Here is a 26,643-nt window from a genome sequence, read left to right on the forward strand (position 1 = left end):
AGGTTCCAAGCTATGTTGGGATTAAGGGAAAGAAGGCTTCAGATACTGCAGCCAGGTGAGCTTGTTTCTCAAGCTTCCACCATCTACCTGCGCTTTACACAAATTACAGGCAGATCATAAGGTAGAATTTTATCCTAGCAGCAATCAGTATGGAGTAGACACACTACCACCAAGATCCATCAAATCAAGCCCATAATCAAATTGTGGTAGTTTAGTTTACACAGGGACTGTAAAGGAAGTTGTTCTTGCTTCACTCTCCAGGTGAGTCATATTATACACTCCTTCCTATTGAGACATGAAGATGTCTCAATAGGAAGAGGTCTGTGTGAGGTCTGTGGTACCAGATTAACCTTCATTTCATTAATGTGAATGGAGTCACTATTTTGATCATATTCATTATCTGTCTGAGCCAGGCAGAATTTATTAGATTCATCAAGTGTTTCTTTTGTTTTTAAATTTTTTACAGAACATTGAAATCTGTCACTGTATATACAGGGTGTTCGGGATAAATTTGACATATTTATAATTAATTATATTTTTCCGTAAGTTACATGTATTAACACACACTTCTCTTCATTTAAAAGTTTGGACCCTTCTTCATTCATATACAAGATGTCAGAAAGGATGGATAGCTGGAACCCACCTGAATCATGGAAGAGAATAACTTGTATCATGATGATTCGTGCCCGCCATCAAAATAAGGATATTACGACTGCTGCCCAATGCTCCCTGAATACAGTAAAAACAATCAGGCATGAACTAGAGACTTGCAATGGTGACTACGAGGATGTAGCAAGAAGAAAGATCCCTAGCAGACGATCTGATTGCGTTCGTACAGCAGAATTCCTCGCAAATCTGCAGGAACAGGTGTTGAAGAACCCTGGCATTGGAATTCGGGCTTTGTTCGTGGAGTTGCTAACTGTAGTCAAGCCCTGGATAACAAGGGTAGCCAATGGTAGGCCGTATGTATGGCAGCAGGATTTGGCCCCTTGCCACACCTCTGGGAAAAGTCAAAAATGGTTGTCTGAAAATTTCTACGACTTCACCAGTCCAAATGTTTGGCCTCCAAACTCCCCAGATCTTAACCCCATGGATTATTTTGTATGGGGCGCAGTTGAAAAAGACACCAATCGCACTTCCAGTAATACAAAAGCCCAGTTAATGGATAAAATTAAAACAGTTTTTGCGGCCCTTCCCAGGGAGACTGTAGCATCAGCTTGTTCGAGGTTCCGAAGCAGAATTGAAGCTGTGATCGATGCTAATGGTGGTTATTTTGAGTAAATCTTGTTGATAGTATTGTAATTAACTCTGCCTGTAATGTTTTTTTATCAATTCATTAAATTTAATAGATACAAAGAAGATTTTCTTTTTCCTTACGAAACTGTCAAATTTATCCCGAACACCCTGTATATATATCATGTATATATTATATAAATTATTTTTATTTATAGAATGTAATTACTGTATTAAACTTTTAATACCTTGTTTGTTTTTGTTTTTAGTTTTTATCTTTCTTTTGCACTTGTTCTTTTTTACATACTCGTTTCCATACATGTTCATGCTGTTGCTTTATGTATTTATTAAATAATTATTTCCTTGTATACTGCTACGACCTGCATTTCCATAGTATTACTTTAGCTGTTTTTGCACCACTAAACCCTTAACTGACCCAAAAGCTGTCCATATCCATGTTCGATTAAGGAATGTTATTAAATTGTGTTTTCTACCATATAGAATTTCATCAGCACACATATGCTGATCCTTGGTACTAAAGTATTTTCAGTGCTCTGTTTGGGAGTGGTTGCATTTTTCTGTAGGTAGTGGTCAGTATCAAAAAGAATAATTCATACTTACTCCTCTCTGTTTTTGTTGTCAATTTCATGTCAATTTTCATTTATTTAAATAGGTGGGAAGTAGGTTGAGGTCAAATGCAAAAAAGATAGCCTGCACCCATCACTTAGTCATTGGGAACTTAATGGATAGTTGAATTTGTGTTGCATTTAATGGAATAAATGCAATACAAGAATTTATAGCTTACTTTGCATACTTTATTTTAACTTAGCTGAACTGCAGTTCCAGCATTTTATTTTGTGGTCCCAGTAGGTAACCTTTTCAAGTAGTAATATAGTAAAACTGAAAAATATGTTAAAGAAACAAGCCATCAGCATAATTGGTAGCATTCCTGGATGACAGTGTTCCTTACACCTCAGCCCTTATCCACTATTATTCATCATTGTCCTCTTTCTCCAATTCAGGAATGCATTTCCCTGCATTCCTGACCAAAGTGCAAAACTTGCACTTGATAACATTAAATGGATATTGCTACTCATCTGTTGTATTTTATATTGTTCTCCTCTTCCTAACATGAAATATTTGGCAATATTCATTAAACATGATCATTTTTTGCTGAGATCTAGATGCTATGTCTAGCAACTTGAGAATTTATTTGCTCATTCACCTTTTTTATTATACTGGCTACAAAAAAAAAACAACAACAACAAAAAAAAACTTAGGAATGCATTTAGCCTCTCTTACAAGCTTCTTATTTTAATTTCACCCTTCTTGCCAGTATCTAATCCTTGCAGATATGCTGAAATTTTTGCTTATACTTCTTATAAATTTAACATCACATCTTGAGATGCTGTCACCAAATTAGTCAATTGTATTCCTCTCATTTCCTTACATCACCAGTTGCATTATGTAATGCTTCTTAAACAACTTACCTTTATAACTAAAATGTCACAAGATTACTCTCTACTTACTGGTTAATCTTATTTGGTTAACTCTCTTGCATCTCTCCTTCTCAACATTTCCAGGTCTCTTGAAACAGCCCACATATCTGAAATTAGATGTTTGGACAGTATAATCAGTACTAATTTTTTTACAGAGTAAATATAATAAAAGATCATTTTAAGGTGTACCATTATCTCTTCACATTTCAGCATCATTGCTGGAGTACCTCAGAGCACTGTATTTCCACATATGTTTTTCCTCTTATATATAAATGAACCCTACTCAGTAACTTGGAATCTTATCCATAGTTTTACTAGTCTGGTACATTTTTCTTTCCTTTCTTCCTCTTCTTCATTTGAAAAATCTTGTGTTCAAACGTTCCAGTTTGAACACAAGATTTGTCAAATGAAGTGGATTAAACTCTGACCTCCTTGCCATTCTTCAGTGCCATTCATCATTCCACTTTCAACTTTAGTGTTACTGAAATGCTGTTTAAGCCTTTAATAAGATCAAAAAGTCAGCTACTGGAACAAATCCTGAAACACACTCCCAACTCAATATCACAGGAGTTCAAGATTGGTACTATCAACATAAGAAGCCTGAAATGAAACTAGCAGAAGAATTGGATAAGTACCAGATTGACATAATAGGGGTGACTGAAACAAAAAAGACAAAAACTGGTGAGATCTTTCTGAGCAATAAATACAAAATGTCACATTCAGGCAATGGCAGTTAGGGAAAAGGAGTAGCCATATTCCTTTTCCCTAACATTATTCAACACTAGATATGAGGCTAATCTTGAATGGCAGACAATATCAAGTGGAGTGATGTGAGCAAATATTAGAATGGGGAACTGGACAATGAGACTTTTTTGTGCCTATAGTCCCACAGAAGGTTCTACTAAGGTGTAAGTGGAGGAATATTTTGAAGCTTTAGAGAAAGCAACTGACACAATGAAAAAGAAAAAGTTGGTCCTTGTTGAGCATCTGAATAGAGTAGGAAATGATTGTCAGACATACAAAAATATTTTGGGAAAATTTGAAGAAAATTGCAAATCTAATAATGGCAAATACCTGTTGGATTTCTGCTCAGGACATTGACTGGTTATTACTAAGACAATGTTCCAACATAATAAAAAAAAGTGCATAAATTCACATGGAGAGAACAGCCAAGGAATAAGAAAAGTCTCATTGACTATGTGTTATTGTTGATAGTGATGTTTGATTTTCACTGGTGCAGGACACTAGATGTACAGAGGATTTGAAATTGGAAGTGATCACCATTTAGTCTTGAGCAGGATAAAATTGAATTTCATATTGAAAAGAACATATAAGAAATTTTTAAAGCAAATAAAAGTTGAGTAGTTCTCGGATCTTAACTGTGGTCTAAAATACACAAACATTATTGAAGAAAAAATGAAAGAGTTTGAGAACACAAACCATGGAGATTCAGTGGCAAGCCCTGAAGAAAACATTGATTGATTCAGCCAGAGTGGCATGTAGTGAGGTTGTCTGCAAAGATAGAAAAATCAGAACTCCTCGTTGGACACAGGAAGTTAAAGAGGCAGTGAAGGAAAAGAAGAAGCATATCAAAGTTCCTGTCGAATAAGTCAGTTTGTGCTCTTAGAGAACACAAAGACAAATGTAAGAAAGCTAAACAGTGTGTAAAACTAGCTAAACAAAAGTCGTGAGAAGGTGGCAGCAAAATATTGTGGAGGCTGTTGAAAGAGCTCAGAAATGGAGGAAAGAGTACTGTAAAAGGAATTAGAGATGATAAAGGTGACATGAAAACTGAAGAGATTTTAAGGTAATTAATTCGAAAAATTGCTAAATGGAACAATCAGTGACAGTACAGTGATTAAAAAACACTCAACAGGCATGCAGTCAGGAATACATATTCATACTTGAAATAGAAAAAGCCATCAAAAGCCTGAAATGTGAAAAGTCAACAGGAGTAGATGATATTTGACCAGAAATGCTGAAGTATGGAGGAAAGAAGTCTTGCAGTGGCTGCACTGCATAGTTCAGAAAGCCTGGACAGAGGAACGAATTTCAGATAATTGGTGTAGAGCTCTCATAAGTATCCATATACAAAAAAGGAAATAAAACTGAATGTGGAATTGCAGAGGGATTTCCGTACTGGGTGTTCCTTGTAAGATTTATGCAAGTATACTTGAGAAATGGTTGAGAAAGATTGTGGAAAAGAAGCTTGGTGAAGAACAAGCTGGATTCAGGTCAGATAGAGGCTGTCATGATCAGATTTTCACTTTACGACAAATAGTTGAGAAATTAAAATTTTCCAAGTCTACAAAACTTGGAAAAGGCATATGACAAGGTGCCAATAGAAAAGCTATTCAAAACTCTACAGTTATATGGAGTCATTGGGGCATTATAATCAAGCAATACTTAATCTTTATTTGAGTTATAAGTCAGCAGTTAGAATTGAAGGAAGTACAGGAAGATTGTTTGTTAAATCTGGTGTTAAAGAGGGATGTACATTATCCCCTCTGTTACTCATTATTTACCGTATTTTCCGGTGTATAAGACGCTCCTATGTATAAGACGCACCCAAGAAATTTAATACAATTTTCTGGAAAAAAACCTAAAAAAAAACTTTTTCTGTAGGCGGAGGTCCAAAATGTCTTTCAGCTTCCTATTCCCGTGTTCTTCCGCATATTTTACAACCTGCAATTTCTAACTTGAAGTATATGAATGTCGCCTGTTTTTTTCCATCACTAAAATCTATGGGGAAATAAAAAACTGAACACAAAATATCTCAACACGTCAACTCAATACTGATAAACATCGGTAACTAATTACTCGGATAAGATATTATGAAACTTGAATAGGGACTCCCCGTTCTTTGCCAATGAAGCGCTAAAAGTCACGTGAAGGTCACGCATCAATTCGATTGCACTATTAACCGCCTACAAAGATCTTGGAACATAAAAGGGAGTGCGTATGACTTTGAAAAGAGGAAACAATCTTTACCTTCATTATATAAGAAGCACCCCATTTTTAAGATGAATTTTTAAGGTAAAAAGTGTGTCTTATACACTGGAAAATATGGTATATGGATCACATTATGAAGGAAAGTGGTATTAAACCTGATATTAAAATTGGAGATGTTAATCTCAGCCCTTTACTTTATGCAGATGATGTTATAATTTTAAATAAATCTAGTACAAGTCTTCAAGATTCCCTGACTTAATTGAATAACTTGTAATAAATTTGATATTACCTATTTAGGTAGAAGCATTGAAAATATCAACTGCATTATGAATAGAGAACCTATAGAACAAGTAAAACATTTCACCTATTTAGGCACAATTTTTAGTGAAGAAGGTAAATTAAATATGGAAGTAGACAATAGAATCAACAAATCTGGAATGGTAGGAATTCAATTGAATAAATTTATATGGAATAAGAGAGGAATTAGTCAAAACACTAAATTAGCCGTATATAAGACAAGTGTTCAAACCAATTTTAACTTATGGATCTGAGAGCTGTGTTACAAATAAAACACTTGACCAAAGACTAGAGATCATAAATATGAGAGTCCTGAGAAAGATTAAGGATGTGAACAGTTGGCATCAATAGCAATATCATATTAAAAATGAGGATATTAGGAAAGAACTTGACATTGTTAGCAGACCTAATCTCAGGTAGTCACATTCACAAACAGAATGGGAGAGGAAAGATTAGTAAAACAGGTGTTCTCTACCAGGTTGGCAGAAAAAAGATCCAGAGGAAGACCAAGATATAGGTAGATTGATACAGTAAAAAGTGCCTTAGAAGATAGAAATATAAGATTTCTATCCAAATAACAGATACTCCAAATCTGTTATTTGGAGTCTTCACAAATAACAGATTGATTTGGAAGAAAATTGTTGATAGGAAGTTAGTAATGATGTAAGTTGTTCATTTAGTACTATCATACCTGTATACCCCTTGAGGGTGTATTGTCATCAAATTGCTGTCAGGAATTTCTAGCCTTATCTCTTGGGCAGCAGGTCTAAGAATTAATGTGTTACAAATCTTGGAAAGTTTAACATAACCATATTTATTTAGATTAAGTTGATTTTATCTACTCTGCCAAATACTAGCCACAAGTCCTTAGACTTGCCAGGTGTTTATGAGGTCAGTTGTAGAGGCAGGCAGGCAGCCAACATCAGAATTCCTGAACTTAATGGATTATATCCATTTCCACTACAGCCACTCAGGATTTGCTGACCATGCTTTGGATACCTGCCATCGGATATGCTGAAAGAAGGCCACTCTACTCCATCGCAGCAAATATAAATATGAAAGACTTTTCCTTGAATCTGCTTCTGTCTTAAGAAACTACCATAACATCTAACCTCAACAAATTCGGTTGCATGAAACTACCTTAAATTTGGGAAGCTCTCATCTTTCATACTTCTTCCTAATAACAGCCAAGGACACCTAATTTAGTCCACCAAGGGTGCTATTCGGTTTTTAGACTTACTCTCAGTTTACATGCTTCAGCATCCTTATTTAGTGTAGTGCCTGTGTGCACATATCTTATATTTGTTTCCTGATGATGGCAATTTGATTTTGCCAAAATATTGGAGGTATTAAATTATTTTAGTTAATATATTAGTCTATGTTGTAATTTCTTTAAAAAAATTCAGTTATCAATAGCAAAGTATACCACCAGATTCTAGAAGTCTTTGAAGTTTATATTTACTATGATTAAGCATAGTAGTTTTTTTCCCATTTGATTCTGTGCACACACACACCAAGGCATGGTCACCTAGACCTGATTGACTATAGTCGTGGTGGCAGATGTTGGTTGATCTTTGTTTATCCATAATATGACAGTTTGCAAGATAAACACCTGGAACAGAGAGGGTGAGGAGTGGATCCTTAGGAGATGTAAGGGCAGCTAGTTTGAAATGAGGTTTGAAGGCAGTGCAGAGGTATTTCTTTCAAGTTCAGGCTGTTTTTTCTGAGGTGTCCTGGATATAAGTAATAGCATCACTAGAATTTGTATATTAAGAGGAATGTGAGGCAATTGGAGGAAAACTACTTTGTTAAGCTCTTCAATCTACAGGTGTGCTAGCTTTCTATTACTTCAAGAACAGATCACCATCACTCTGAGTAACTTACTAGAAATTTCTTGGAGAAGGTATTTATATATTGATAACAGAAGAAATAGGTTTCTTGAAAACTAAGGAATGTAGGATTGTTTCATGTTCAGTTTAAAAACATCTAACATTAAGGATTCTGATGTTGACTATTAATAATTTATATTTGTGCAGACAGTGTTTTCTATGACTTTTCTACAGCGTCAACATTTCTTCAGTGGACAGTTTTTTTTTGCTTATATCTTAGACTTTTCAAATCATATGGAGTAATATAAAAGGCCATAACCACTGTATTAAGAATGTCTGAGATCTGCCCCCCCTCCCAAAGTTATTTGTTTGGATTGTGATCTTCTGTAATGAACTGCAGTTCTTCTGTATCTTCTCTTATTCTCTTAGGGTGATTATGTTTTGGGTAGTAGGTTCTTTTGTTATGAAGTTCTTTCCTCTGGCTGGATTCAAAATTTGTATATGTTGGGTGGAGAGGAAATGCATTGACTACTAAGCCAACCAAGCCAATAACTAGCCTTCAGTATTTTCTAAGATTGTTAAATGAAGTAAGCAGAAAATATTCAAAAGGAATATGAAACAGTACAAAAGAGAGTTAGAAAATATATTTGACTCGAAATGCTAAATGTGGGGGGTGGGGAGGAGTATAAAGTTTCACAGTGGCTGTCCTGCATAATTTAGAAACCCCTGATATGGAAAAGAGAAAGACTGATAAAGAAAGCAGCAGCAATAAAAAAAAAAAAAAAAAAAGAGAAGCAAAGTAATTTCATCAGAGGAAAAGCTGAGGTTCATTAAGAGACATGAAAGTGGTGCTAGTAATACAATGATTGTGTGAGGAGCAAAGAATACAAAGAACAAGGAAAAGTTGCTACTACTTCTTTAAGCTTGCAGATCATTCGAAATAGAAGCCATTTAATGATTTAGGTGGAACATCTTCTATCACTCTGGATTGATGATTGTAATCAAAAAAGAATACTTCTTAGTACAGGGAATATTCAGGCAAAAGCTCTCCATATTTTAACATAATTGAAAGAGACCAAATTTCAAGAGGAATGTGAAGGCTTTACTGCTAGTTTAGGCTAGTTTGACCTTTTTAAAAATCAAGCTGGACTGCATAACGTAAGAGTAACTGGGGAATCTGCTAGTGCTGATAAAGATTCTGCAGCCAAGTTTCCTGATAATTCAGGAGGGTGAGACGATCGTCAAATATTCAACATCGACGAAACTGGTCTCTTTTGGAAGCCTATATAACAAAAACTTTCTTAGCTAAAACTGAAGCATCTCAACCAGTATACAAAGTATCTACAATCTTGTTATGCTTTTATTAGGAGGCAATGCAGAAGACGACTTTAAACTCAAGCTTATGTTAGTTTATCATGCACAAAATCCAAGATCATTAAGAGGATGTAACCAACAAAAATTGCCAGTAATTTGAAAATCAAATAAAAGAAGCCTTGGGTGACCAAAACTTCTTTTGAGGAGTGGTTCAACTGTTACTTTTGTCCTTCGGTTGCAGATTACTGCAAGAAAAATAATCTTACCTTTAAAACCCTTTTGTTATTGGATAATGCTCCTGGACATCCTAGGGGTTTTGATGATCTTAATAAAAATGTGAAGATTGTTATTTTTGACCCGAAATACAACTGCTTTACTTCAGCCGATGGACCAAGGGCGTCATATCATTGTGTAAAGCATACTACCTCTGTAGAACCTTTGCCCAGGCCCTTGAAGCAACAAGTAGAGAGAAGGCAATTTCTTTACCTGAGTTTTGGAAAAAATCCGATATCAAGCAAGCAGTAGAAAATATTCATTAAGCATGGGAGGAAATCACCACCAACAATATGAGAGCCATGTGGCAGAAGGTCTTACCTTACTGTACAAATGACTTCATTGGTTTTAATAATCCAGCTGATAACATTATTCAAGAAATCAGTACAATTGGAAAAGAACTTGGATTTAATGAGCTGGATAAGGAAGATGTGAGAAACTTGCTCGATTCTCATTTAGAACAGGTAAGTGGGAATGATCTCCTTCAACTAGAAGAACAGCATGCATATGAAGAAGAAGATAATGAGTGCGAACAAGAAGAGAATGTTACGACTAAGAAGCTAACTTGCAAAAGAACTTGAGCTAGTTTTCAATTGCATTGAGCATGCTAAGGAAATTTTGTTTGATGCTGATCCTGATATGGAACGAAGTTTCGAAGTCTGCCGAAAGCGTTCACCAGCTGTCACAAATTGCATGACAAGATGAAAAAGTCAAGCACAAGTCAAACATTTTTACTTAATTTTTTTACAAAAAAAAATAGCTCAAACCAAATATTTAGACATTAAATAAAAATTTAAGCAATCGATTTTTATTAACTATGATGATCCTCTGATACAGCTGTATAATTTTTTTCAAATTTACACTACGTGATTGATGAATTATAACTATTCCCATTGTTTATTGTATTTGCTTAATGTGATTTCGATTAGCACGCATCAATTGATGGATTAATTAATCGTGTTAAGTGAGGTTTTCCCTGTATAAAGAAAAGTTAGTTGTCTGAGTGATATCAAAATTGGAAATGTTAATCTCAGCTCTTTACATTATGTAGATAATGCTATATTATACTCCTAAATATATTCACTATAAGGACTCTTTAACTGAATTGACTAACTTCTGTAACAAGTTCAGTAAGAAAATTAGCAATAAAAAGACCAAATTTGAAAATGGTGTGGAAATTGGGATAATTACATGCAAACCTGTTAACAAGCCATGTTATACTTTGTTTTAATTTATATTAATCTATATTTCCTGTTAGAATTACTATAACATTGCAATATTATATTCCTTCTTACTTAGGGACTGGAATGGCTTATGCATTTGTGGATTATGATGACAGACGAGATGCTGAGGTGAATATTTTGTACTTCTTAATTAGATAATTTTAGCATTTACTAATTTATAATATGCATGAATTTTAATATCTACCTTTGCCTTGAAATGTATTATAATTAGCTAGGAATATTTTGCTATTTCTGTTAGTAAATTAAACTTTATTTTATACTCCTATGATAATGCTAAAAATTAGTTTCAACTTTAAAGATAACACTTCAGAATTAATTAATTTTGATGCTTATTAATAATTGGTTTTGACTATTCTGGGACTGCCCAAATCAGAGAACAAGGAGAATCCGAACTGTTCCTCCGATCCTCTGCCATGCTGCTCCATGAGCCAGCGTGCCCATTTTCCAGTGTTTCCTAACTAAAGAAAGCCTTGCCATTCAGATCCTTACAACTGTTCCAATCTCTTGGTTCCGAAAGTTGTTTCATCCCCATCCAACTGTTCCGAATGGTCTCATAAGCTCAGATAGCCTCTTGATCCATTGCCCAGCCGGCCAAGAAAGAGACAGTTGCCTGAGCCGGCCTGTTGTATCTGTCTGCCTCTGGTAATTTTGTGCTTCCCCTCATCAGCCATTTGGCAGCAGAAAAATGACCAACAGGAATTTGGTACAGATCTGTATTGTACATTCTTGTAGTAAGTAGCAGATCTCATTAAGTAAAATGCAGGGTTTGAAAAAAATACATTGGTGCGCTAGCTAGTCTGTGACTAGGTATTTTAATGCACTTTACACATTTTGATTTGAATTTTCTGAACTACAAATGACAAGTTAAAAAATTATAAATTTTTCAAGCCCTGCAATTTTTTAAGAGATAGTTATTTATATTTTTAATGAATTTTTAATAAACCTATGGAGTTTCAATTTAACAGAATCACATAAAAAGAATATTTTTAGTAAACGTAATGTCCACTTGTATATACAAAGAGAAAGTTGCTTTTCCACAAAAAATGTAACTGCTTTCAGTTAAATTGTTAAATGTTTTTAGAATACACTATTTAGAATATTTTTTCAGTGAGTTTTTTTATTGTTCACTTGCATACTAATTAGACGAAAAAAAGTTCTTTCCACATTTCAAACCTTGAATCTTTTAATAAAATCATAAATTTTTTTTAAAAAAAGAAAAGTTTTTGACATGGAAACATCGATTTACATAAACTGTGAGAATTATCATGTAAGCAATTAATATTGAACATGTGGAAGATTTAAGGTGTGACATTTGAATGATATAAATTTATATCACATACGAGGGCTGTTCAATAAGTAATAAGACTAATTTTACTGTCGCGAAACCACTCATCACAATATTAATTTCTGTGGAATAAAAAATGTTGCTGTCTGTATTAACAAAAGAGGTTGATAGATGGCGTATATGGGCTGATGTGCCAGAGTGTCACGTGACTAAACGCAAGCTTGTTTTGGTGTGCCTACAAGCCGCGACCAGTCGTCGAAATGGAAGCGTCCTTGGAACAGCGTTATGCGATTAAATTTTGTGCGCGTTTGCAAAAATCGGCATCGGACACTTTTAACATGATACGCGAAGCTTTCCACAATGAAGCAATGACGAAGGCGCTGGCATAAAACTTTTAAGGAAGGAAGGCAGAATGTGGAAGATCTTGAACGTGAGGGAAGACCTTCAACGTCCATCACAGAGACAATGATCAGCACAGCAGTGATTATCATCAAGGAGGATCTCAGAATTACAGTATGCCAGCTGCATGTTGTCCTGAATATTTCTGTGGGAAGTGTTCACTCAATCATGGCTGAACATTTGGGACTGAAACGTGTTTGCGCCCGATGGATTCCCAAACTCTTGACACCGGAGCAAATGCAGCATCGAGTGGATGTGTGCACAGAATGGAAAGAAGGACTGGAACAAGAAGGCGACAACTTTTTAAAACGCATCATTACAGCAGATGAAGCTTGGTTGTATCACTATGACCCTACAATGAAACAACAAAGCAGTGAATGGAAGCATCCCTCTTCGCCTACCCCCAAGAAAGCAAAAACTGTAAAATCGGCTGGTAAAGTTATGACCATAGTGTTTTTTGACTACGAAGGCATTGTTTACCAACACACTGTAGAACCCGGGAATACTGTAAACGGCTCATACTATGCGGATGTTTTACGGACAATGGTACAGCACGTCATAAGGAAGCGTCCATTGCTGAAGAATGGCTTCTTATTGCACCATGATAATGCAAGGCCACATATTGCTGGTGGTGTAGTGGACGTTTTGCAGAAGAACAACATAGATATCCTACCACACCCTCCACACAGTGCTGATCTCGCACCGTGCCATTTCTGGCTGTTTCCTCAGCTCAAGAAATCACTAAGAGGCTGCCATTTCGAAAGCAACAAAGCATGTGTAAAAGCTGCAGAGACAGTTTTGAAAGAACTCTCAAAAAACGGACTTTCACATGTGTTTAAGAAGTGAACGCAACGTTGGGACAAATGCATCGCTACTCACGGTAGTTACTTCGAAAAAGACCATGTAAATGATGACGATTAAAGGTAATCTGTTTTCTGTATAAATATAGTCTTATAACTTATTGAATAGCCTCCGTACGTACATACAGATACATAATGCAATTAAGAATACACCTAGCAGAATAGTTGGCAGCAATATTATTCACCAGCTGACTTTCATAATTATCTGATATGTGAAACAACCTTCAGATCTTTTTATCTGCCACACTCTTGAATGCAGTAGGCAATCTCTCTCTCCTTCATGGATGTGTAACACTGTTGAAGATGTTACCAATTTCACAAATGAAACAGAGTTGATGGTGATGGGTGGGATACAGAAAATGGAAATGAAAGATGTTCTGGAGTCCAAAAGTGGTTTATATCAATGTCAGACCTATAGCAGTTTGATGTTTCACAGAGCGATGCGAATCATCTATCACTCAGGAAGACACTGTAGTTGGCTGTTTAGTAGCATGATTTTCTCGTTTTAGATAGACTGGATTGCAGCTAATAAGCCTTCAAGAATATCATTACTGTGGCAATATCTCATGACTAGTTTATGATGAATAACTATTTTCTAGATTGATCTGATATCAGATTTAATCATCTGGTATTTTGATATCTTAAGCAGTGTTTCTTAAATTTTTTTTGACTGTAGAACTCTACTTAAAAGTGTTTTTGTGGAATCACTATGAAAATCTTCATAAAAATAAAGGAATTTACAGTGAATGCATTATCTTCAAATATTGTAATCAAGAAAACATAATGATACATAACATTACAAATAATAAACATAATCATTCTAGAAATATCAATTGAATAAAAATTAGTATTTTCCCTGTTTGTTGAAGGTCCCCCCCCCAGATATTATATTTAATACAAGTTTTAATGTCTAAATGCTCTAGGAATCTGTACAAGTTTTCGTGGTGATTTCACGAAATATAGTTTAAGAAACACTGCCCTTAAGTATGCCTAATTACACGAACTGTATGTTTTGATTATCCTCAAGATCTCAAATAACTTGGCTTCACACACTTTGTTAATCTTGCAGCTCCATTCTCTTTAAGTGACTATGCCATCTTAGTTTAGATCTGCTTTCTTGAATATTAAGAAAGGCAAGTAGTTGTTTAATATATTCATTATTAATTTGGTTCTGCTATTGATACCATCTGTTCATTCCTTTAATATCTTCAAAACTTGATACCTTTTGGTCTCCATTCTTTGATCAGATGTTTTATTTTCAACCTAGTTCTTGGTTTGAAAACTTACAAGAGATTTATTTAAGAACATAACGTCATCTGTATAGGTTATTATATATATATATATATATATATATATATATATATATATATATATATATATATATATATATATATATATATATATATATAAAACTGTTTAATTATTTTCTATTTAAATATCAGGTTTATTAGCACTTCTTTAATAATGTGATCCATGTAGATTATAGATAGCAGTGGTGGAGATAATGTATAATTGTGCATCACCCTACACAGTATGGTCCATAAATTTTAGGACAAATGGAAAAAATGAAAAACACACAAGAGAAAGATAAAACATCTTTATTTGAAATGTGATCCTTTGGCATCTATACAGGCTTTAGCACTGTTGTACAGTTTTTGGAGAGCTGCAGAAAATTGTGCTTGTTCGGTTGTCTTTAATTCATCAGTTACAGGTTTTGGAATGGCTGAAACATCTGCAAATTGGTTTTTGTCCTTTTGGCTTCATTTTCAACTTGGAGAACAGAAAATAGTGTGGAGTGGGTAAATCTGGTGAGTGTAGGAAGTGTGATAAAGAGTGGGGATACTTTTGTGTATGAAAAAGTGATTCACATTTGCAGTTTTCTGAGCTGGCACATCATTGTGCAACAGGAAAAAATCTTGGAATGCAGCATGATGAATACATTGAATGTGTTTCAGAAGATGATCCATAACTTCTTTATAAAATTCTGCATTCAATGTTCTCCCCTCTGGTACAAATTCTTTGTGCACCATGACTCATAAAAAAAAATTATCAACATTGTTTTGATGCACGACTTTTGGAATCTTTGCTTCTTTGGTCTGGGAAATGTTTCATTAATCCATTCAGAACTTTCGCTTTGTTTCAGGATTGTAGGCGAAACACTAACTCTCATCTCCTGTAATGCTTTTGTTAAAGAAATTTTTTTCTGCATCCACCATTGCGATAATGTCCTGACAAGACACGATCTTCTCTTTGCTCGACTGTCAGGGCATGTGGGACAAAACATGCACATAACTTTCTCTTTCTGAAATCTTCACTCAAAATGTGAAGAACAATGCTCTTATAGATGTTTTTATTTTCTGCTATCATCCATGATGTGATTCAGTGATCGTTTTTCAACTCAATGACAGTAGAAATCTTTTTCCTGAGTTTAAGTCAATGTGTGAAGGCCACTTCTCTTGTCATCTTCTGCCAACTCTTTTCCGTTACAAAATTGTGACTATCACCTGAAGACATTAAATCAGTTCAGAGCTTCATTTGCTTTTGAACCATTTCTGTAGCAGAAAGACTTGCTTTAAATCAAAATTTAATTGCAATTCTCTGTTCACTTTTCATATCCATGATGTGTAGAGAAAAAGTACTTGCACTACATGTCATAACTTGCATAACTGGGTGGTGTAGACATAATTTGGTATTATGGTATTATCATGCCAGCAAAGGTTGGTCAATTGGTAGTGCCTCTGCTACTAATGGCTCACGCAAAAAGTTAAGCAAGTTTGAGCACGGTTAGTAATTGGAAGGGGATTTAATCATTCGATGCTGTTGGCACACTCTCCCTTGATGAGTCTTTGGATTCCCTGGAGGTGTCTAATAATAATAAATATTTGTTAGTGGTTTTGCTTATAGTTTACCCCAGTATTTAGGCACAACAAATCAAGTCCTAAAACTTATGGACAGCACTGTGTATCTTCATTAGTGTGTACCTTCAATTTGAACTGCTAATTTGCAACTTATTTAGAGACTATGTTGTTCTGTTTATGCCTTACAGATTTTAAGTGACCATAAAATATATTGGAAAAAAGCAAAGGTCACTTATCATTCTCTAAAAGATTTGAGTTGCTTGCAGTTATGATGACCATCAGCAGTTCAGATTGTATTGACTTAAAACAATTAGTCAACTTTTATCATGAAAGCTTAAAAAGAGTTGACAGGTTGTTTGGTTTTGTCATGACTTGTGTGCTTTGTTTGCAAATTTATCATTGTTTAGTACATTGCTTTTAAGTGTGTATACTGGATTAATCAGTAAAGTATTGATCAAATGTGAAGTGATTAATGTTGCTCAGCATTGAGAATGAATGAATGCCTGAGCTTTGGCCAAAATCCAAAAGAATACTCTAGAATCTTTTCATTCACACATAGTAGCATTGAAATTTTAAAATGAACTTGAATTGAAATTTCACTGTCATCTGAATCATTTCAAAGGTTCAGCACTTTGTACTCCTGTTGCGAAAGTAAACATTTATTTAATAAAATATTTTTACAAGCCCGCAGTATCATCTCAATTCTGCCTTATCACTGCTGCCAAGTCTTATAATACAAACCTCTTATTTTGATCAATCTTCAAACTCATGAATATAATGCAGATCAGAAAAAAGTTATTGCTCTGCATGGGATGCAGTTAAAAAAAAATCAGCTTAAAGAAGACACTTACATTCCTGTCAGCAAATGTTTTGTTGTGTTTGATAAGTTGAGTTAGTTAAGCTAAAGTGACCTAACTTTTGATATTTTGAGCTCAAAATATGCTGCGAAAGACCTTTGTGATCCTGGTTATTGTTTTGCATGACTTGTTTCACATGAAGTATCTGATCTTATGAAAAGTAGACTATGGCTGTGAACACGTTATGTCTTTTTTGCATATTTTAGGACTCAAAATATCAAACATCTGGTAGTTTGCTGCTGTCAGCTACATTTGCACATGCTCTGTCTTTTTTGTCATCACTTTATTCTTGTTTTAAGCCATAACAATCATTAACCCACTCTCAGTTGTTGATGCTAACATTTTTTGGATGAGGAAAGGTTGGGTGTTTCCACTGTGAGGATTAACTTTTCAGTTGCATTTCGAAATTTCATATTCACATTACCTCCAGTCTCATGTTGATGATGCAGTTCTGCAGTCCACTTGTAAGTTCCTTGCTGGTTGTCTCTCAACAAATTCAAAATTCATTCAGAATTCTGAAAACACAGGTAGTTGATGTTGCTTTATTTACAATTCTAGCACATTTTGTACATCTTCTGCCAGCAGCTTATTGATGCTTAACTGCTGATATTGGATCATCTTTAATGCTTGTGCAACTCACAGAAGCAGATGTCCACTGTATAAAGACTTGTTTCATCTTCACTAGCTTTATGAAAATCATTGTGAATCTCAGTTGGGTTTTCCTCACACAAGGTTTCAATTTTGATGTATAAATCCTGGTCATTGAGTAATATCTAACATAAGTAAAATTCTTCCTCCATTTTGAAGTCTTGTTTTAGTGTTTTTAATGCGTTTGCAATGTTAGAATTAACATGAAGGTAGAAACTATTGCTTCATCCCACTAGCACATACATGTGATGTGCAGATCTTTTGAAGTGATTCTAGTATGTGGTATGAATGTATTGATGTTGGAAATAATGTTGCTTGCAAATAGTATTAAAAAAAACAATGAGAAGGAAAATAAATGATAATATGGTAATAGCTTATGATATCTTGTTTTGACTTTACTCTGCTTTATTCTTGATGTGCATTAAGACTTGCATAGAACATTTACCATTCTACATGTTTTCCTATAAGTTATCCTAAACTTCAGCTGTGCAACCCAACTTTCATGAGACATAAGAATTTAATGTTATTAAGATGTAATTATTATTTAAAGAATAGTATAGGTTATAAAACTATGTTAGCACCATGTGATGACAAAAAGCTAATCTGAAAATCTTTCTGAAAAGACTGAATATGAAAATATTTTTTCCTAAGTCACTGTAGGCCTCCAACTAAGCTTTGATGGTCTCACACTGGGTATTGGATAACATTCACCAATGAAGATTCATGAACCACCATGCCACAGTGGGTTCTGACCCATTGGTTGGAGAGCAGAGATGCTATACCTTCAGACAACCAAACTAGTAATCATATGTATCACCAACTAGAAATAGTAACACAAGAAATAGTCACAATTTCCAATTCACCATACAACAGAAATAAAATGTCATCGGAACCTTCTTTTCTTGCAAACTAACCCATTGTTTTCACTCAGTGAAACTAGATTTTATTACAGTATTAGTCAGATCTGTTTCTTGAATATCTTGGGGCACATCTTCGTAGGTAGTACAAATAACTTTACCTGTGCAAGAATGCACAGTTGTTACAAATACTGTGTGTGTGTGTGTGTGTGTGAAGAACCACATAGCAGGTAAAGAATAACCAATAAATATGAAGAATTCCATCTGTTTTCAGTATACTTACAATAGCTGCACTGCACTGCACATTTTCTTATTTGAAATTGTAAAAGATAGCCCCCTTCCCAAAGCAGTCCATCACATCAGCAGAATTTTTAGAAACTGAAATATTACATCATCATCATCAAATTCCTGACATGTACCCTCAAGGAGTGTACAGGATATGATAGTACTACATGAAAAATTTACATCATTGCTAATTTCCTATCTACAATTTTCCTCCAAATCAGTCTATTACTTGTCAAGACTCCAATATTATCATTATCAGATCTTATATTTTTATCGTCTAAGGCACTTTGTACCGTATCAATCCACCTATATCTTGGTCTTCCTCTGGGTTGTTTTCCTGTCAATCTGGCAGAGAACACTTGTTTTCCTAATCTTTCCTCGCCCATTCTGTTTAAGTGACCATACCACCTAAGATTAGCTCTGCTAACCCATTCCTGGATGCCGACAATGTCAAGTTCTTTTCTAATATCCTCGTTTTTAATATGATATTGCCATTGATGCCATCTGTTCACGCCTCTAATCTATCTCAGGACTCTCATATATGCGGTATCTAGTCTTTGGTCAAGTGTTTTACTTCTGACCCAGCTCTCAGATCCATAAGTTAAAACTGGTTTGAACACTGTCTTGTATACAGCTAATTTAGTGTTCTGCCTAATTTCTCTCTTATTCCATATGAATTTATTCAATTGACTTCCTACCATACCAGCTAAGTTGATTCTGTTGTCTATTTCCATATTTAATTTACCATCTTCACTAAAAATCACGCCTAAGTAGCTGAAATGTTTTTCTTGTTCCACAGGTTCCCCGTTTACAACACTATTGACATTTTCAACAATTCTACCTATTTTCATTGTCTTTGTCTTTTTAATGCTGACCTTCATACTATATCTATTACATCAGTTATTCAGTTTAGTCAGGGAATCTTGCAAACTTGTAGCAGATTTATTCAGAAGTATAACATCGTCTGCATAAAGCAAAGAGCTGACATTAGCATCTCCAATTCTGATATTATGTTTAATACCACTTTCCTTCATAATATGATCCATATAGATAATGAATATCAGAGGGGATAATGTACATCCTTGTCTCACACCAGATTTAACATTAAACCGTCTTCCTGTACATCCTTCAATTCTAATTGCCGACTTGCAACTCAAATACAGACTAAGTATTGCTTGATATAATGCCCCATTGACACCATATAACTGTAGCGTATTGAATAGCTTCTCTCTTGGCACCTTGTCATATGCCTTTTCCACATCATCAAAACTTAAAAATACAGATCTTTGTTATATTCCCATTCTTTCTCGACTATTTGTCGTAAAGTGAAGATCTGATCCTGACAGCCTCTATTTGGCCTGAATCCAGCTTGTTCTTCACCAAGCTTTTCTTCCACAATTCTTCTCAACCGTTTCTCAAGTATGCTTGCATAGATCTTTTGCCAGGAACACTCAGTAGGGAAATACCTCCGTAATTCTCACATTCAGTTTTATTTCCCTTTTTATATATGGGCACTATTACAGCTCTACTCCAATCATCTGGAATTCGTCCCCTGTCCAGGCTTTTTGAACTATGCAGTGCAGCCACTGTAAGACTTTTATACCACCATACTTCAGCATTTCTGGTCGAATATCATTTACTCCTGCTGCCTTTCCACATTCCAAGCCTTTGATGGCTTTTTCTACTTCAAGTTTGGATATGTATTCCTGACAGTATGCCTTTTGAGTGTTTTTTACCACTGTGCTATCACTGCTTGTTTCATTGAGCAATTTTTTGAAGTAATTACTCCATACTTCAAGGATATCTTTTTCTCCTGTTTTCATGTCACCTTTATCATCTCTAACTCCTTTTACAGCACTCTTTCCTCCATTTCTAAGCTTCTTCAACAACCTCCAGAATATCTTACCGCCTTCTTGATATTTATTTTCTATGTTCTTGCCAAAGTCCTCCCATGACTTTTGTTTTGCTAGTATTACACAGTTTCACTTTCTTACATTTGTCTCTGTATTCTCTAAGAGCAAAAGCTGACTTATTTACCAGGAACTTTTGATATGATTTCTTCTTTTCCTTCACTGCTTCTTTAACTTCCCGTGTTCACCATGGAGTCCTGATTTTTCTATCCTTGCAGACAACCTCATCACATGCCTCTCTGGCAGAATCAATCAGGGTTTTCTTCAAGGCTTGCCACTGAATCTCCAAGGTTTGGTTCTTGTTCTCAAACTCTTTCATTTTTTCTTCAATAATCTTTGTGTATGTTAGTTTACAGTTCACATCTGAGAGCTGCTCAACTTTTATTCGCTTTAAAACTTTCTTACATGTTATTCTTTTCAGTATGAAATTCAATTTTATCCTGCTCAAGACTAAATAGTGATCGCTTCCAATTTCAGATCCTCTGTGCACTCTGGTGTCCTGCACCAGGGAGATAACATCACTATCAACAATAACGTAGTCAATGAGACTTTTCTTATTCCTTGCCTCTTCTCTCCATGTGAATTTGGGTACATTTTTATGTTGGAACATGGTGTTAATAGTAACTAGTCTATGTCCTGAGCAGAAATCCAACAGGTATTTCCATTATTATTAGCTTTGCTCTTTTCTCCAAATTTTCCCAAAATATATTTGTATGTCTGACAATCATTTCCTACTCTGCTATTCAGATCCCCAACAAGGACCAACTTTTCGTTTTTCATTGTGTCAGTTGCTTTTTCTAAAGCATCAAAAAATTCCTCCATTTCTACCTTAGTAGAACCTTCTGTGGGACCATAGGCACAAATAAGTCTCATTGTCCAATTCCCCTTTCTGATATTTGCCCACATCACTCTACTTGAGACTGCCTGCCATGCAAGAAGATTAGCCTCGTATTTAGTGTTGAATACTATGGCTACTCCTTCTTTTCCTTGATTGTCATTGCCTGAATATAACATTTTGTATTTATTACTCAGAAAGATCTCACCAGTTTTTGTCTTTTTTGTTTCAGTCACCCCTATTATGTCAATCTGGTACTTATCTAATTCCTCAGCTAGCTCTATTTCTTTGCCATTCAGGCTTCTGATGTTGATAGTACTGATCTTTAACTCTGGTGATGTTGCATCGGGGTGTGCTTTCAGATTTGTTCCAGTAGCTGACTTTTTGCTGTTTGCCCATGTTCCCCGGGGCCTTGTTTAACCAGGCGACTCCCCAGCTGGCATGAAATTTTGTCATGTTGTACCATCATTTTTTATTTTGGTTTAACCAATTAGAATACAATTTGGTCGGCTAAATTCCAAATTGCCAGCCCATCCTCGTTCATTCAGTATCCTGGTAGATACCCAACAGGGTGCACCACGAGAAGGTGAGGATTAGACATTAGGTCAGAAGCCCTGGTCGGTTCTCTGCATTCCTTTAAAGGCTATGTGGAGGTCTCCTCTCAGTTATACAGCTTTGACCCTTTAACATCCTGAAATTTTACCCTGTAGCTTTTATTAAATAAATTTTATTCTAATATTTAAATATACATGAAAAATGAATACCTTTCTAAAACAGTATCGATGATAAAATTTTTAGTAGTTTTAAATGCTTGGTTAGGTTTGTGCATGTACTAACAATTTTATGGTAATTAATCATCCAATTCCTAATATGTACACCAAGGTATACAGGATGCTATGATAATAATACTACATGAAAAGATTGATATTACTAACTTTTTATTGACAATTTTCCTTCAAAGTGGTCTTTTATGTCAGGAGTTTATTATTGTCAAATGTTACATGTTCTTTCCAAGTTCCTTTCTAGGCTTGTCATTTGTAATATTGTGCCTTGATATCTGTTCACTTTCCTGATTTTTTCAGAACTCCTATATCCAGTGCTTTTTGATCGGGGGGGGGGGGGGATGTTATGCAATGGTACAGCATACTGGCACATCTATTATACAGACCTTTGACATATGGATGTAGTACATTTAGAAAGTGTTAATATTCAGTAATCTCTCGCATATTTACCTAGTATTCAAATAAGCTTAGTTATTTAATGAAATTTGCATTTTTGTCAGGCAATTTTTTGCCTGACAACACCAATACACCAGGCTGTGTCTCAGCCAAGTTACACCTCAAGCAGGACTCTACTGTATTTTAGTGCTACAATAGAACTTTTACTTTGTTTGGTTGGCAACTAAGCAGTATGCTGTTCATTACAGTTGTTTCTAATTATAGTAATTACACTAATGTGCTGTTTTTAATGACGCAGCAAAAATTTACTTTGTTTTGCCTTCATATATGTAGTATGGTGTTTGTGAGGAGAAATGTGTTTCACTATATAGTCATTTTCATTCTAGTACTGAATTGCCAATATGTACTGAATGCACACTGGTCAAATTTTGGTGTCTTGCCTGAAGGTCAGTTAACCTGTGCTTTATCTGACAATTGTAGATGTTTTGTTTATCCAAGAACTAATCCGAAAAAAAAATGTCTTGAACTGTATTATGAGACTGTATAATAGTGATGGACTCGATTTGAATGGTTTTGGTGAGACTTTTGGAGAGACTGCTGTAAGATAGAGAAATAAGTGTAGAGAATGAATCTGATCAAATAAGAAGCAATGTGAAAGAGCAGAAGACTAAGGAAAGAGAGATTGAAGTGGTGGTTATGAATGAAGAAGTGGGTAGCATGAGTATAGATAATGAGAGAGCAAGTGTGAAAGACAAACAGGGAGGGGAGGCTCAGGGTGGATAGGGGAACACAGTGTGAGAAAAGTTAATGCTCCAAGAGGATCTGAACATGTGTAGACAAAAAGGGAAGGGAATGACCTGGGATCAAGGGAAGAAATGGCTCGAGTTAAGGATGGAGAAGTCACATCTAATAAGCAATATCAGTGAAACTTGTTATAGATCAAGAAACAAGGGAAATGAAATGGTTGCATTGAGTCTGTTTATCCAAAAAATTGTTGGAATATTTGAGACATGGTTGAATGAGGATGACATTCTGACAGGAATAGAGATGGAAGGGTATGATGTGTTTCATGAAGATAGAAAGGGGTAAAAAGGGAGGGGAGTGCTATTGATGATAGAGCAAGAGTTATGTCCATACAAGATAGAGATGCAAGAGGGGGAAATAGTGGCAGTGGTTTTGAGGCAGTATGGTGTGAGATAGAGGTGAATAGAATGAAATACTTAGTTGGGTGTTGTTAAGAAGCTGGTAATGTGGATGGTGGTGACCATGAGATGCATAATCAAATTAACTAAGCAAATAAGAAAAGGGTGATCATTATTGCCATGATTTTAATTATGACAATATAGACTGGGATGATGAGATAGCAACTGGAAGTAAAGAAAATGAGTTTCTCGTTTTTGAGGGACAACTACCTCAGGCAGTATGTAACAGGGCACACAAAGATTGAGGGGGCTTGGATTTGATCATCTCATCAGAAGATGTTATTATAAATGAGCTGTCAAATCACCCTTCATTTGGTGAAAGTGACCATGAAGTGATTACCTGGGTGGTTGCCAGCAGTGTAAGGACCTGTGAGGAAATGGTATATATATGGAAGGTGATTATGAGATTCTCAGTAGACAGCTTGCAGTTGTAGCATGGAATGAAGAGTTGGCTGGAAAGGGGATCAGTGCTGCTTGGGTGCTATTAAAGAACTATCTAGTAGAAAGCAATGTCTAAATTCCAAGGGTCAGAAGGTTAAATAAAATAGGTGTGAAATAGATGAATGAAGAGATTAAGCATGTGACACAGAATTAAAAGGGATTATGGAGGCAGCATAAGAGGAGTGGTAATTATCAATTCCATGAGGATTACAAAGAACAGGCAAAGAAGGTGACTTGGTTAGCAAGAGTAGTAAAAGTGAAGCATGAATGGCAGTTAGCTAATGAGGCCAAAAAGAATCCCTGGGAGTTCTTTTAATATGTAGCCAGAAAAAAAAAAAAAAAATAGAATGATTATAGAAGGATGACATTGACTGGAGAAAATAGTATAAGAACAACTGCTGCAGAGGAAATAGTCGAGATATTTAATGAGCAGTTCATAAAGGTCTTTTATTCTTGTGATTGTGACATTATGGAGAATTGGAGAGCAGTTGATAATAAGGAGGCAAGACTGACTGTAAGTGAGCAAGAGCTATATGGGGAAATTGAATGAACTTGATGTTAATAAGGCTGTGGGACTTCATAATATATCGCCAGCATAATATCTGTCGCTTTTGCTATCTTCCTGTCAATCTCATAACATCATGCATAATTTGTTGTGATGTTCAACCATTTCAGAGCACATTCCTTTTTTATTTTCCTGAAGATGGTACATTTCCATATAGGCTTCAGGCACTAAATCCCCTAATTACTGTTTCTGATGTGTTTTAGATTTTGTTCTCTGTGTTTTTTTTTTTTCTATTTGTCCATAATACGAGCCATTGCAGTTATACCAAATGTAAAGCAAGGTTTGAGTTTTATTAATCGAAGTAAAGATTATAGTTAGAATTGCTGGAGCAAACCATTTCCACTTCTACAAGAAACTTGATTTTTGGTTGGTGGTTGTTCAAATGATTTAAAAACTCTTTGCAAGTGCTTTAACCATAACCCCACATTATGGAAACAAAGTGTTTTACAGAATCTTCATTGTAGAAGATAAGCATAGAATCTTGGTTGTAAATTATTTACTTTATTAAGTGTTAATACTGTTCAAATGTTTCCATATAGATATTTGCAACTTTATCTAGACCCAAGTTTTGTTTATAGGTGGTGCCTTTTTATATAAAATATCCTGAATCTCATCACTGCTTTGATATAAATATATTTACAAACCTATCAGATCAGAAAATCTTAAAATCATAAATTCTAATGGTAAATGATATCTAAGCCTGTCTTATAGTTTGTGTGGTGCACAAAGTGCCTCATTCGTATTTTAACTTTTTGAAAAATAATCATTGAAAAGAAAAATTAACTTTTCATAGTATCCTGTTATAGGATTTATGGAAGAGCAGTGTTCCAACAGAAGATTTCTCCTTTGTTCTAGTGAACTAAAAAAGAAATGTCTGCATAAAATTGAGGATTAATGGAATTGCTTTATTCTAACTTCTTAACTGCTGTTTCAAATTAGCCCTCTACTAAAGTTCTGCACCTGACATCTAAATGTCAGGTGCATCCTTGTTAAAATTGAGAAATTTTCATGAACAGCAATGTGAGGCTAATTGATCTATAACTGCAGAGTAGACGAAAAATCCTAGACTCCACTCTCTTATCTGGTGGAGCAAAACAAATATCAAACAGAATTAACCACTGTAAAAATTATAACAGAAAAATGTTTAGTAATTAAGTGCATAAATTTAATTGACTGAGTCCAGTAATGTAACAGTGCATTTGCTGTGCAGTGCATTCTCTCTAACCATCATTCTACCTAAGTTATAAAGGGTTGGGGAGAGGGTTGGGAAATGTATACTAATTTGGTGTACTTACAATTGGAGCATTCAATGTATAAAAAGTGCTGCATTCTGGCAACTGAAACACATTTGTAAAATTTTTACAAATACACATAAAATAAATTTTATATGTATTTGTAAAAATTCATTACTCTGATCAAATACAGTAGACTTCTTAGATTATTCAATTGATTTGGTTTGATATATTAAAAAAAAATGTATTTTCAACATTCATTCAGAAAGGCTTTTTTACAAAATATGGAATTAATCATACCATAATTATTAATAGAACAGATTGAAAAATTAATGGCTTTTTTAAAAGACAAGATACTGAATTATTAAATAATAATGCACTGTTATGTTACTGGACTCAGCCAATTAAAAATTTATGCATTTCATACTGTAAGCTTTATTTCCCCTGTATTTTCTGTTGAGAAATGGAAAGATAACAAGGATCTGTATTTAAGTTTTGTAGATCTTGAAAAGGCATATGACAAGGTGCCAAGAGAAAAGTTTTTCAAAAATGCTCCAGTTATATGGTGTAAATGGGACATTGCAGATCAT

General features: G+C 35.0%; 1 protein-coding gene across 2 annotated transcripts in view; it reads left to right on the forward strand.

Annotated features, from left to right (window-relative positions):
• The window catches only part of LOC150104901 (uncharacterized), a 196,207-nt gene that overhangs the window by 81,328 nt on the left and 88,236 nt on the right, over positions 1-26,643 (forward strand). For both annotated transcript variants that reach the window (XM_090395415.1, XM_090395414.1), the window contains one exon: positions 10,697-10,749. In XM_090395415.1, coding sequence (XP_090251541.1) covers positions 10,697-10,749 — 53 coding nt within the window. The remainder of the gene's footprint in view (positions 1-10,696; positions 10,750-26,643) is intronic.

The sequence above is a fragment of the Typopeltis vanoorti genome, chromosome 7 (assembly GCF_054136105.1).
Source record: "Typopeltis vanoorti isolate ZY-2024b chromosome 7, IOZ_Tvanoo_1.0, whole genome shotgun sequence".
In the NCBI taxonomy this organism is placed as follows: Eukaryota; Metazoa; Arthropoda; class Arachnida; order Uropygi; family Thelyphonidae; genus Typopeltis; species Typopeltis vanoorti.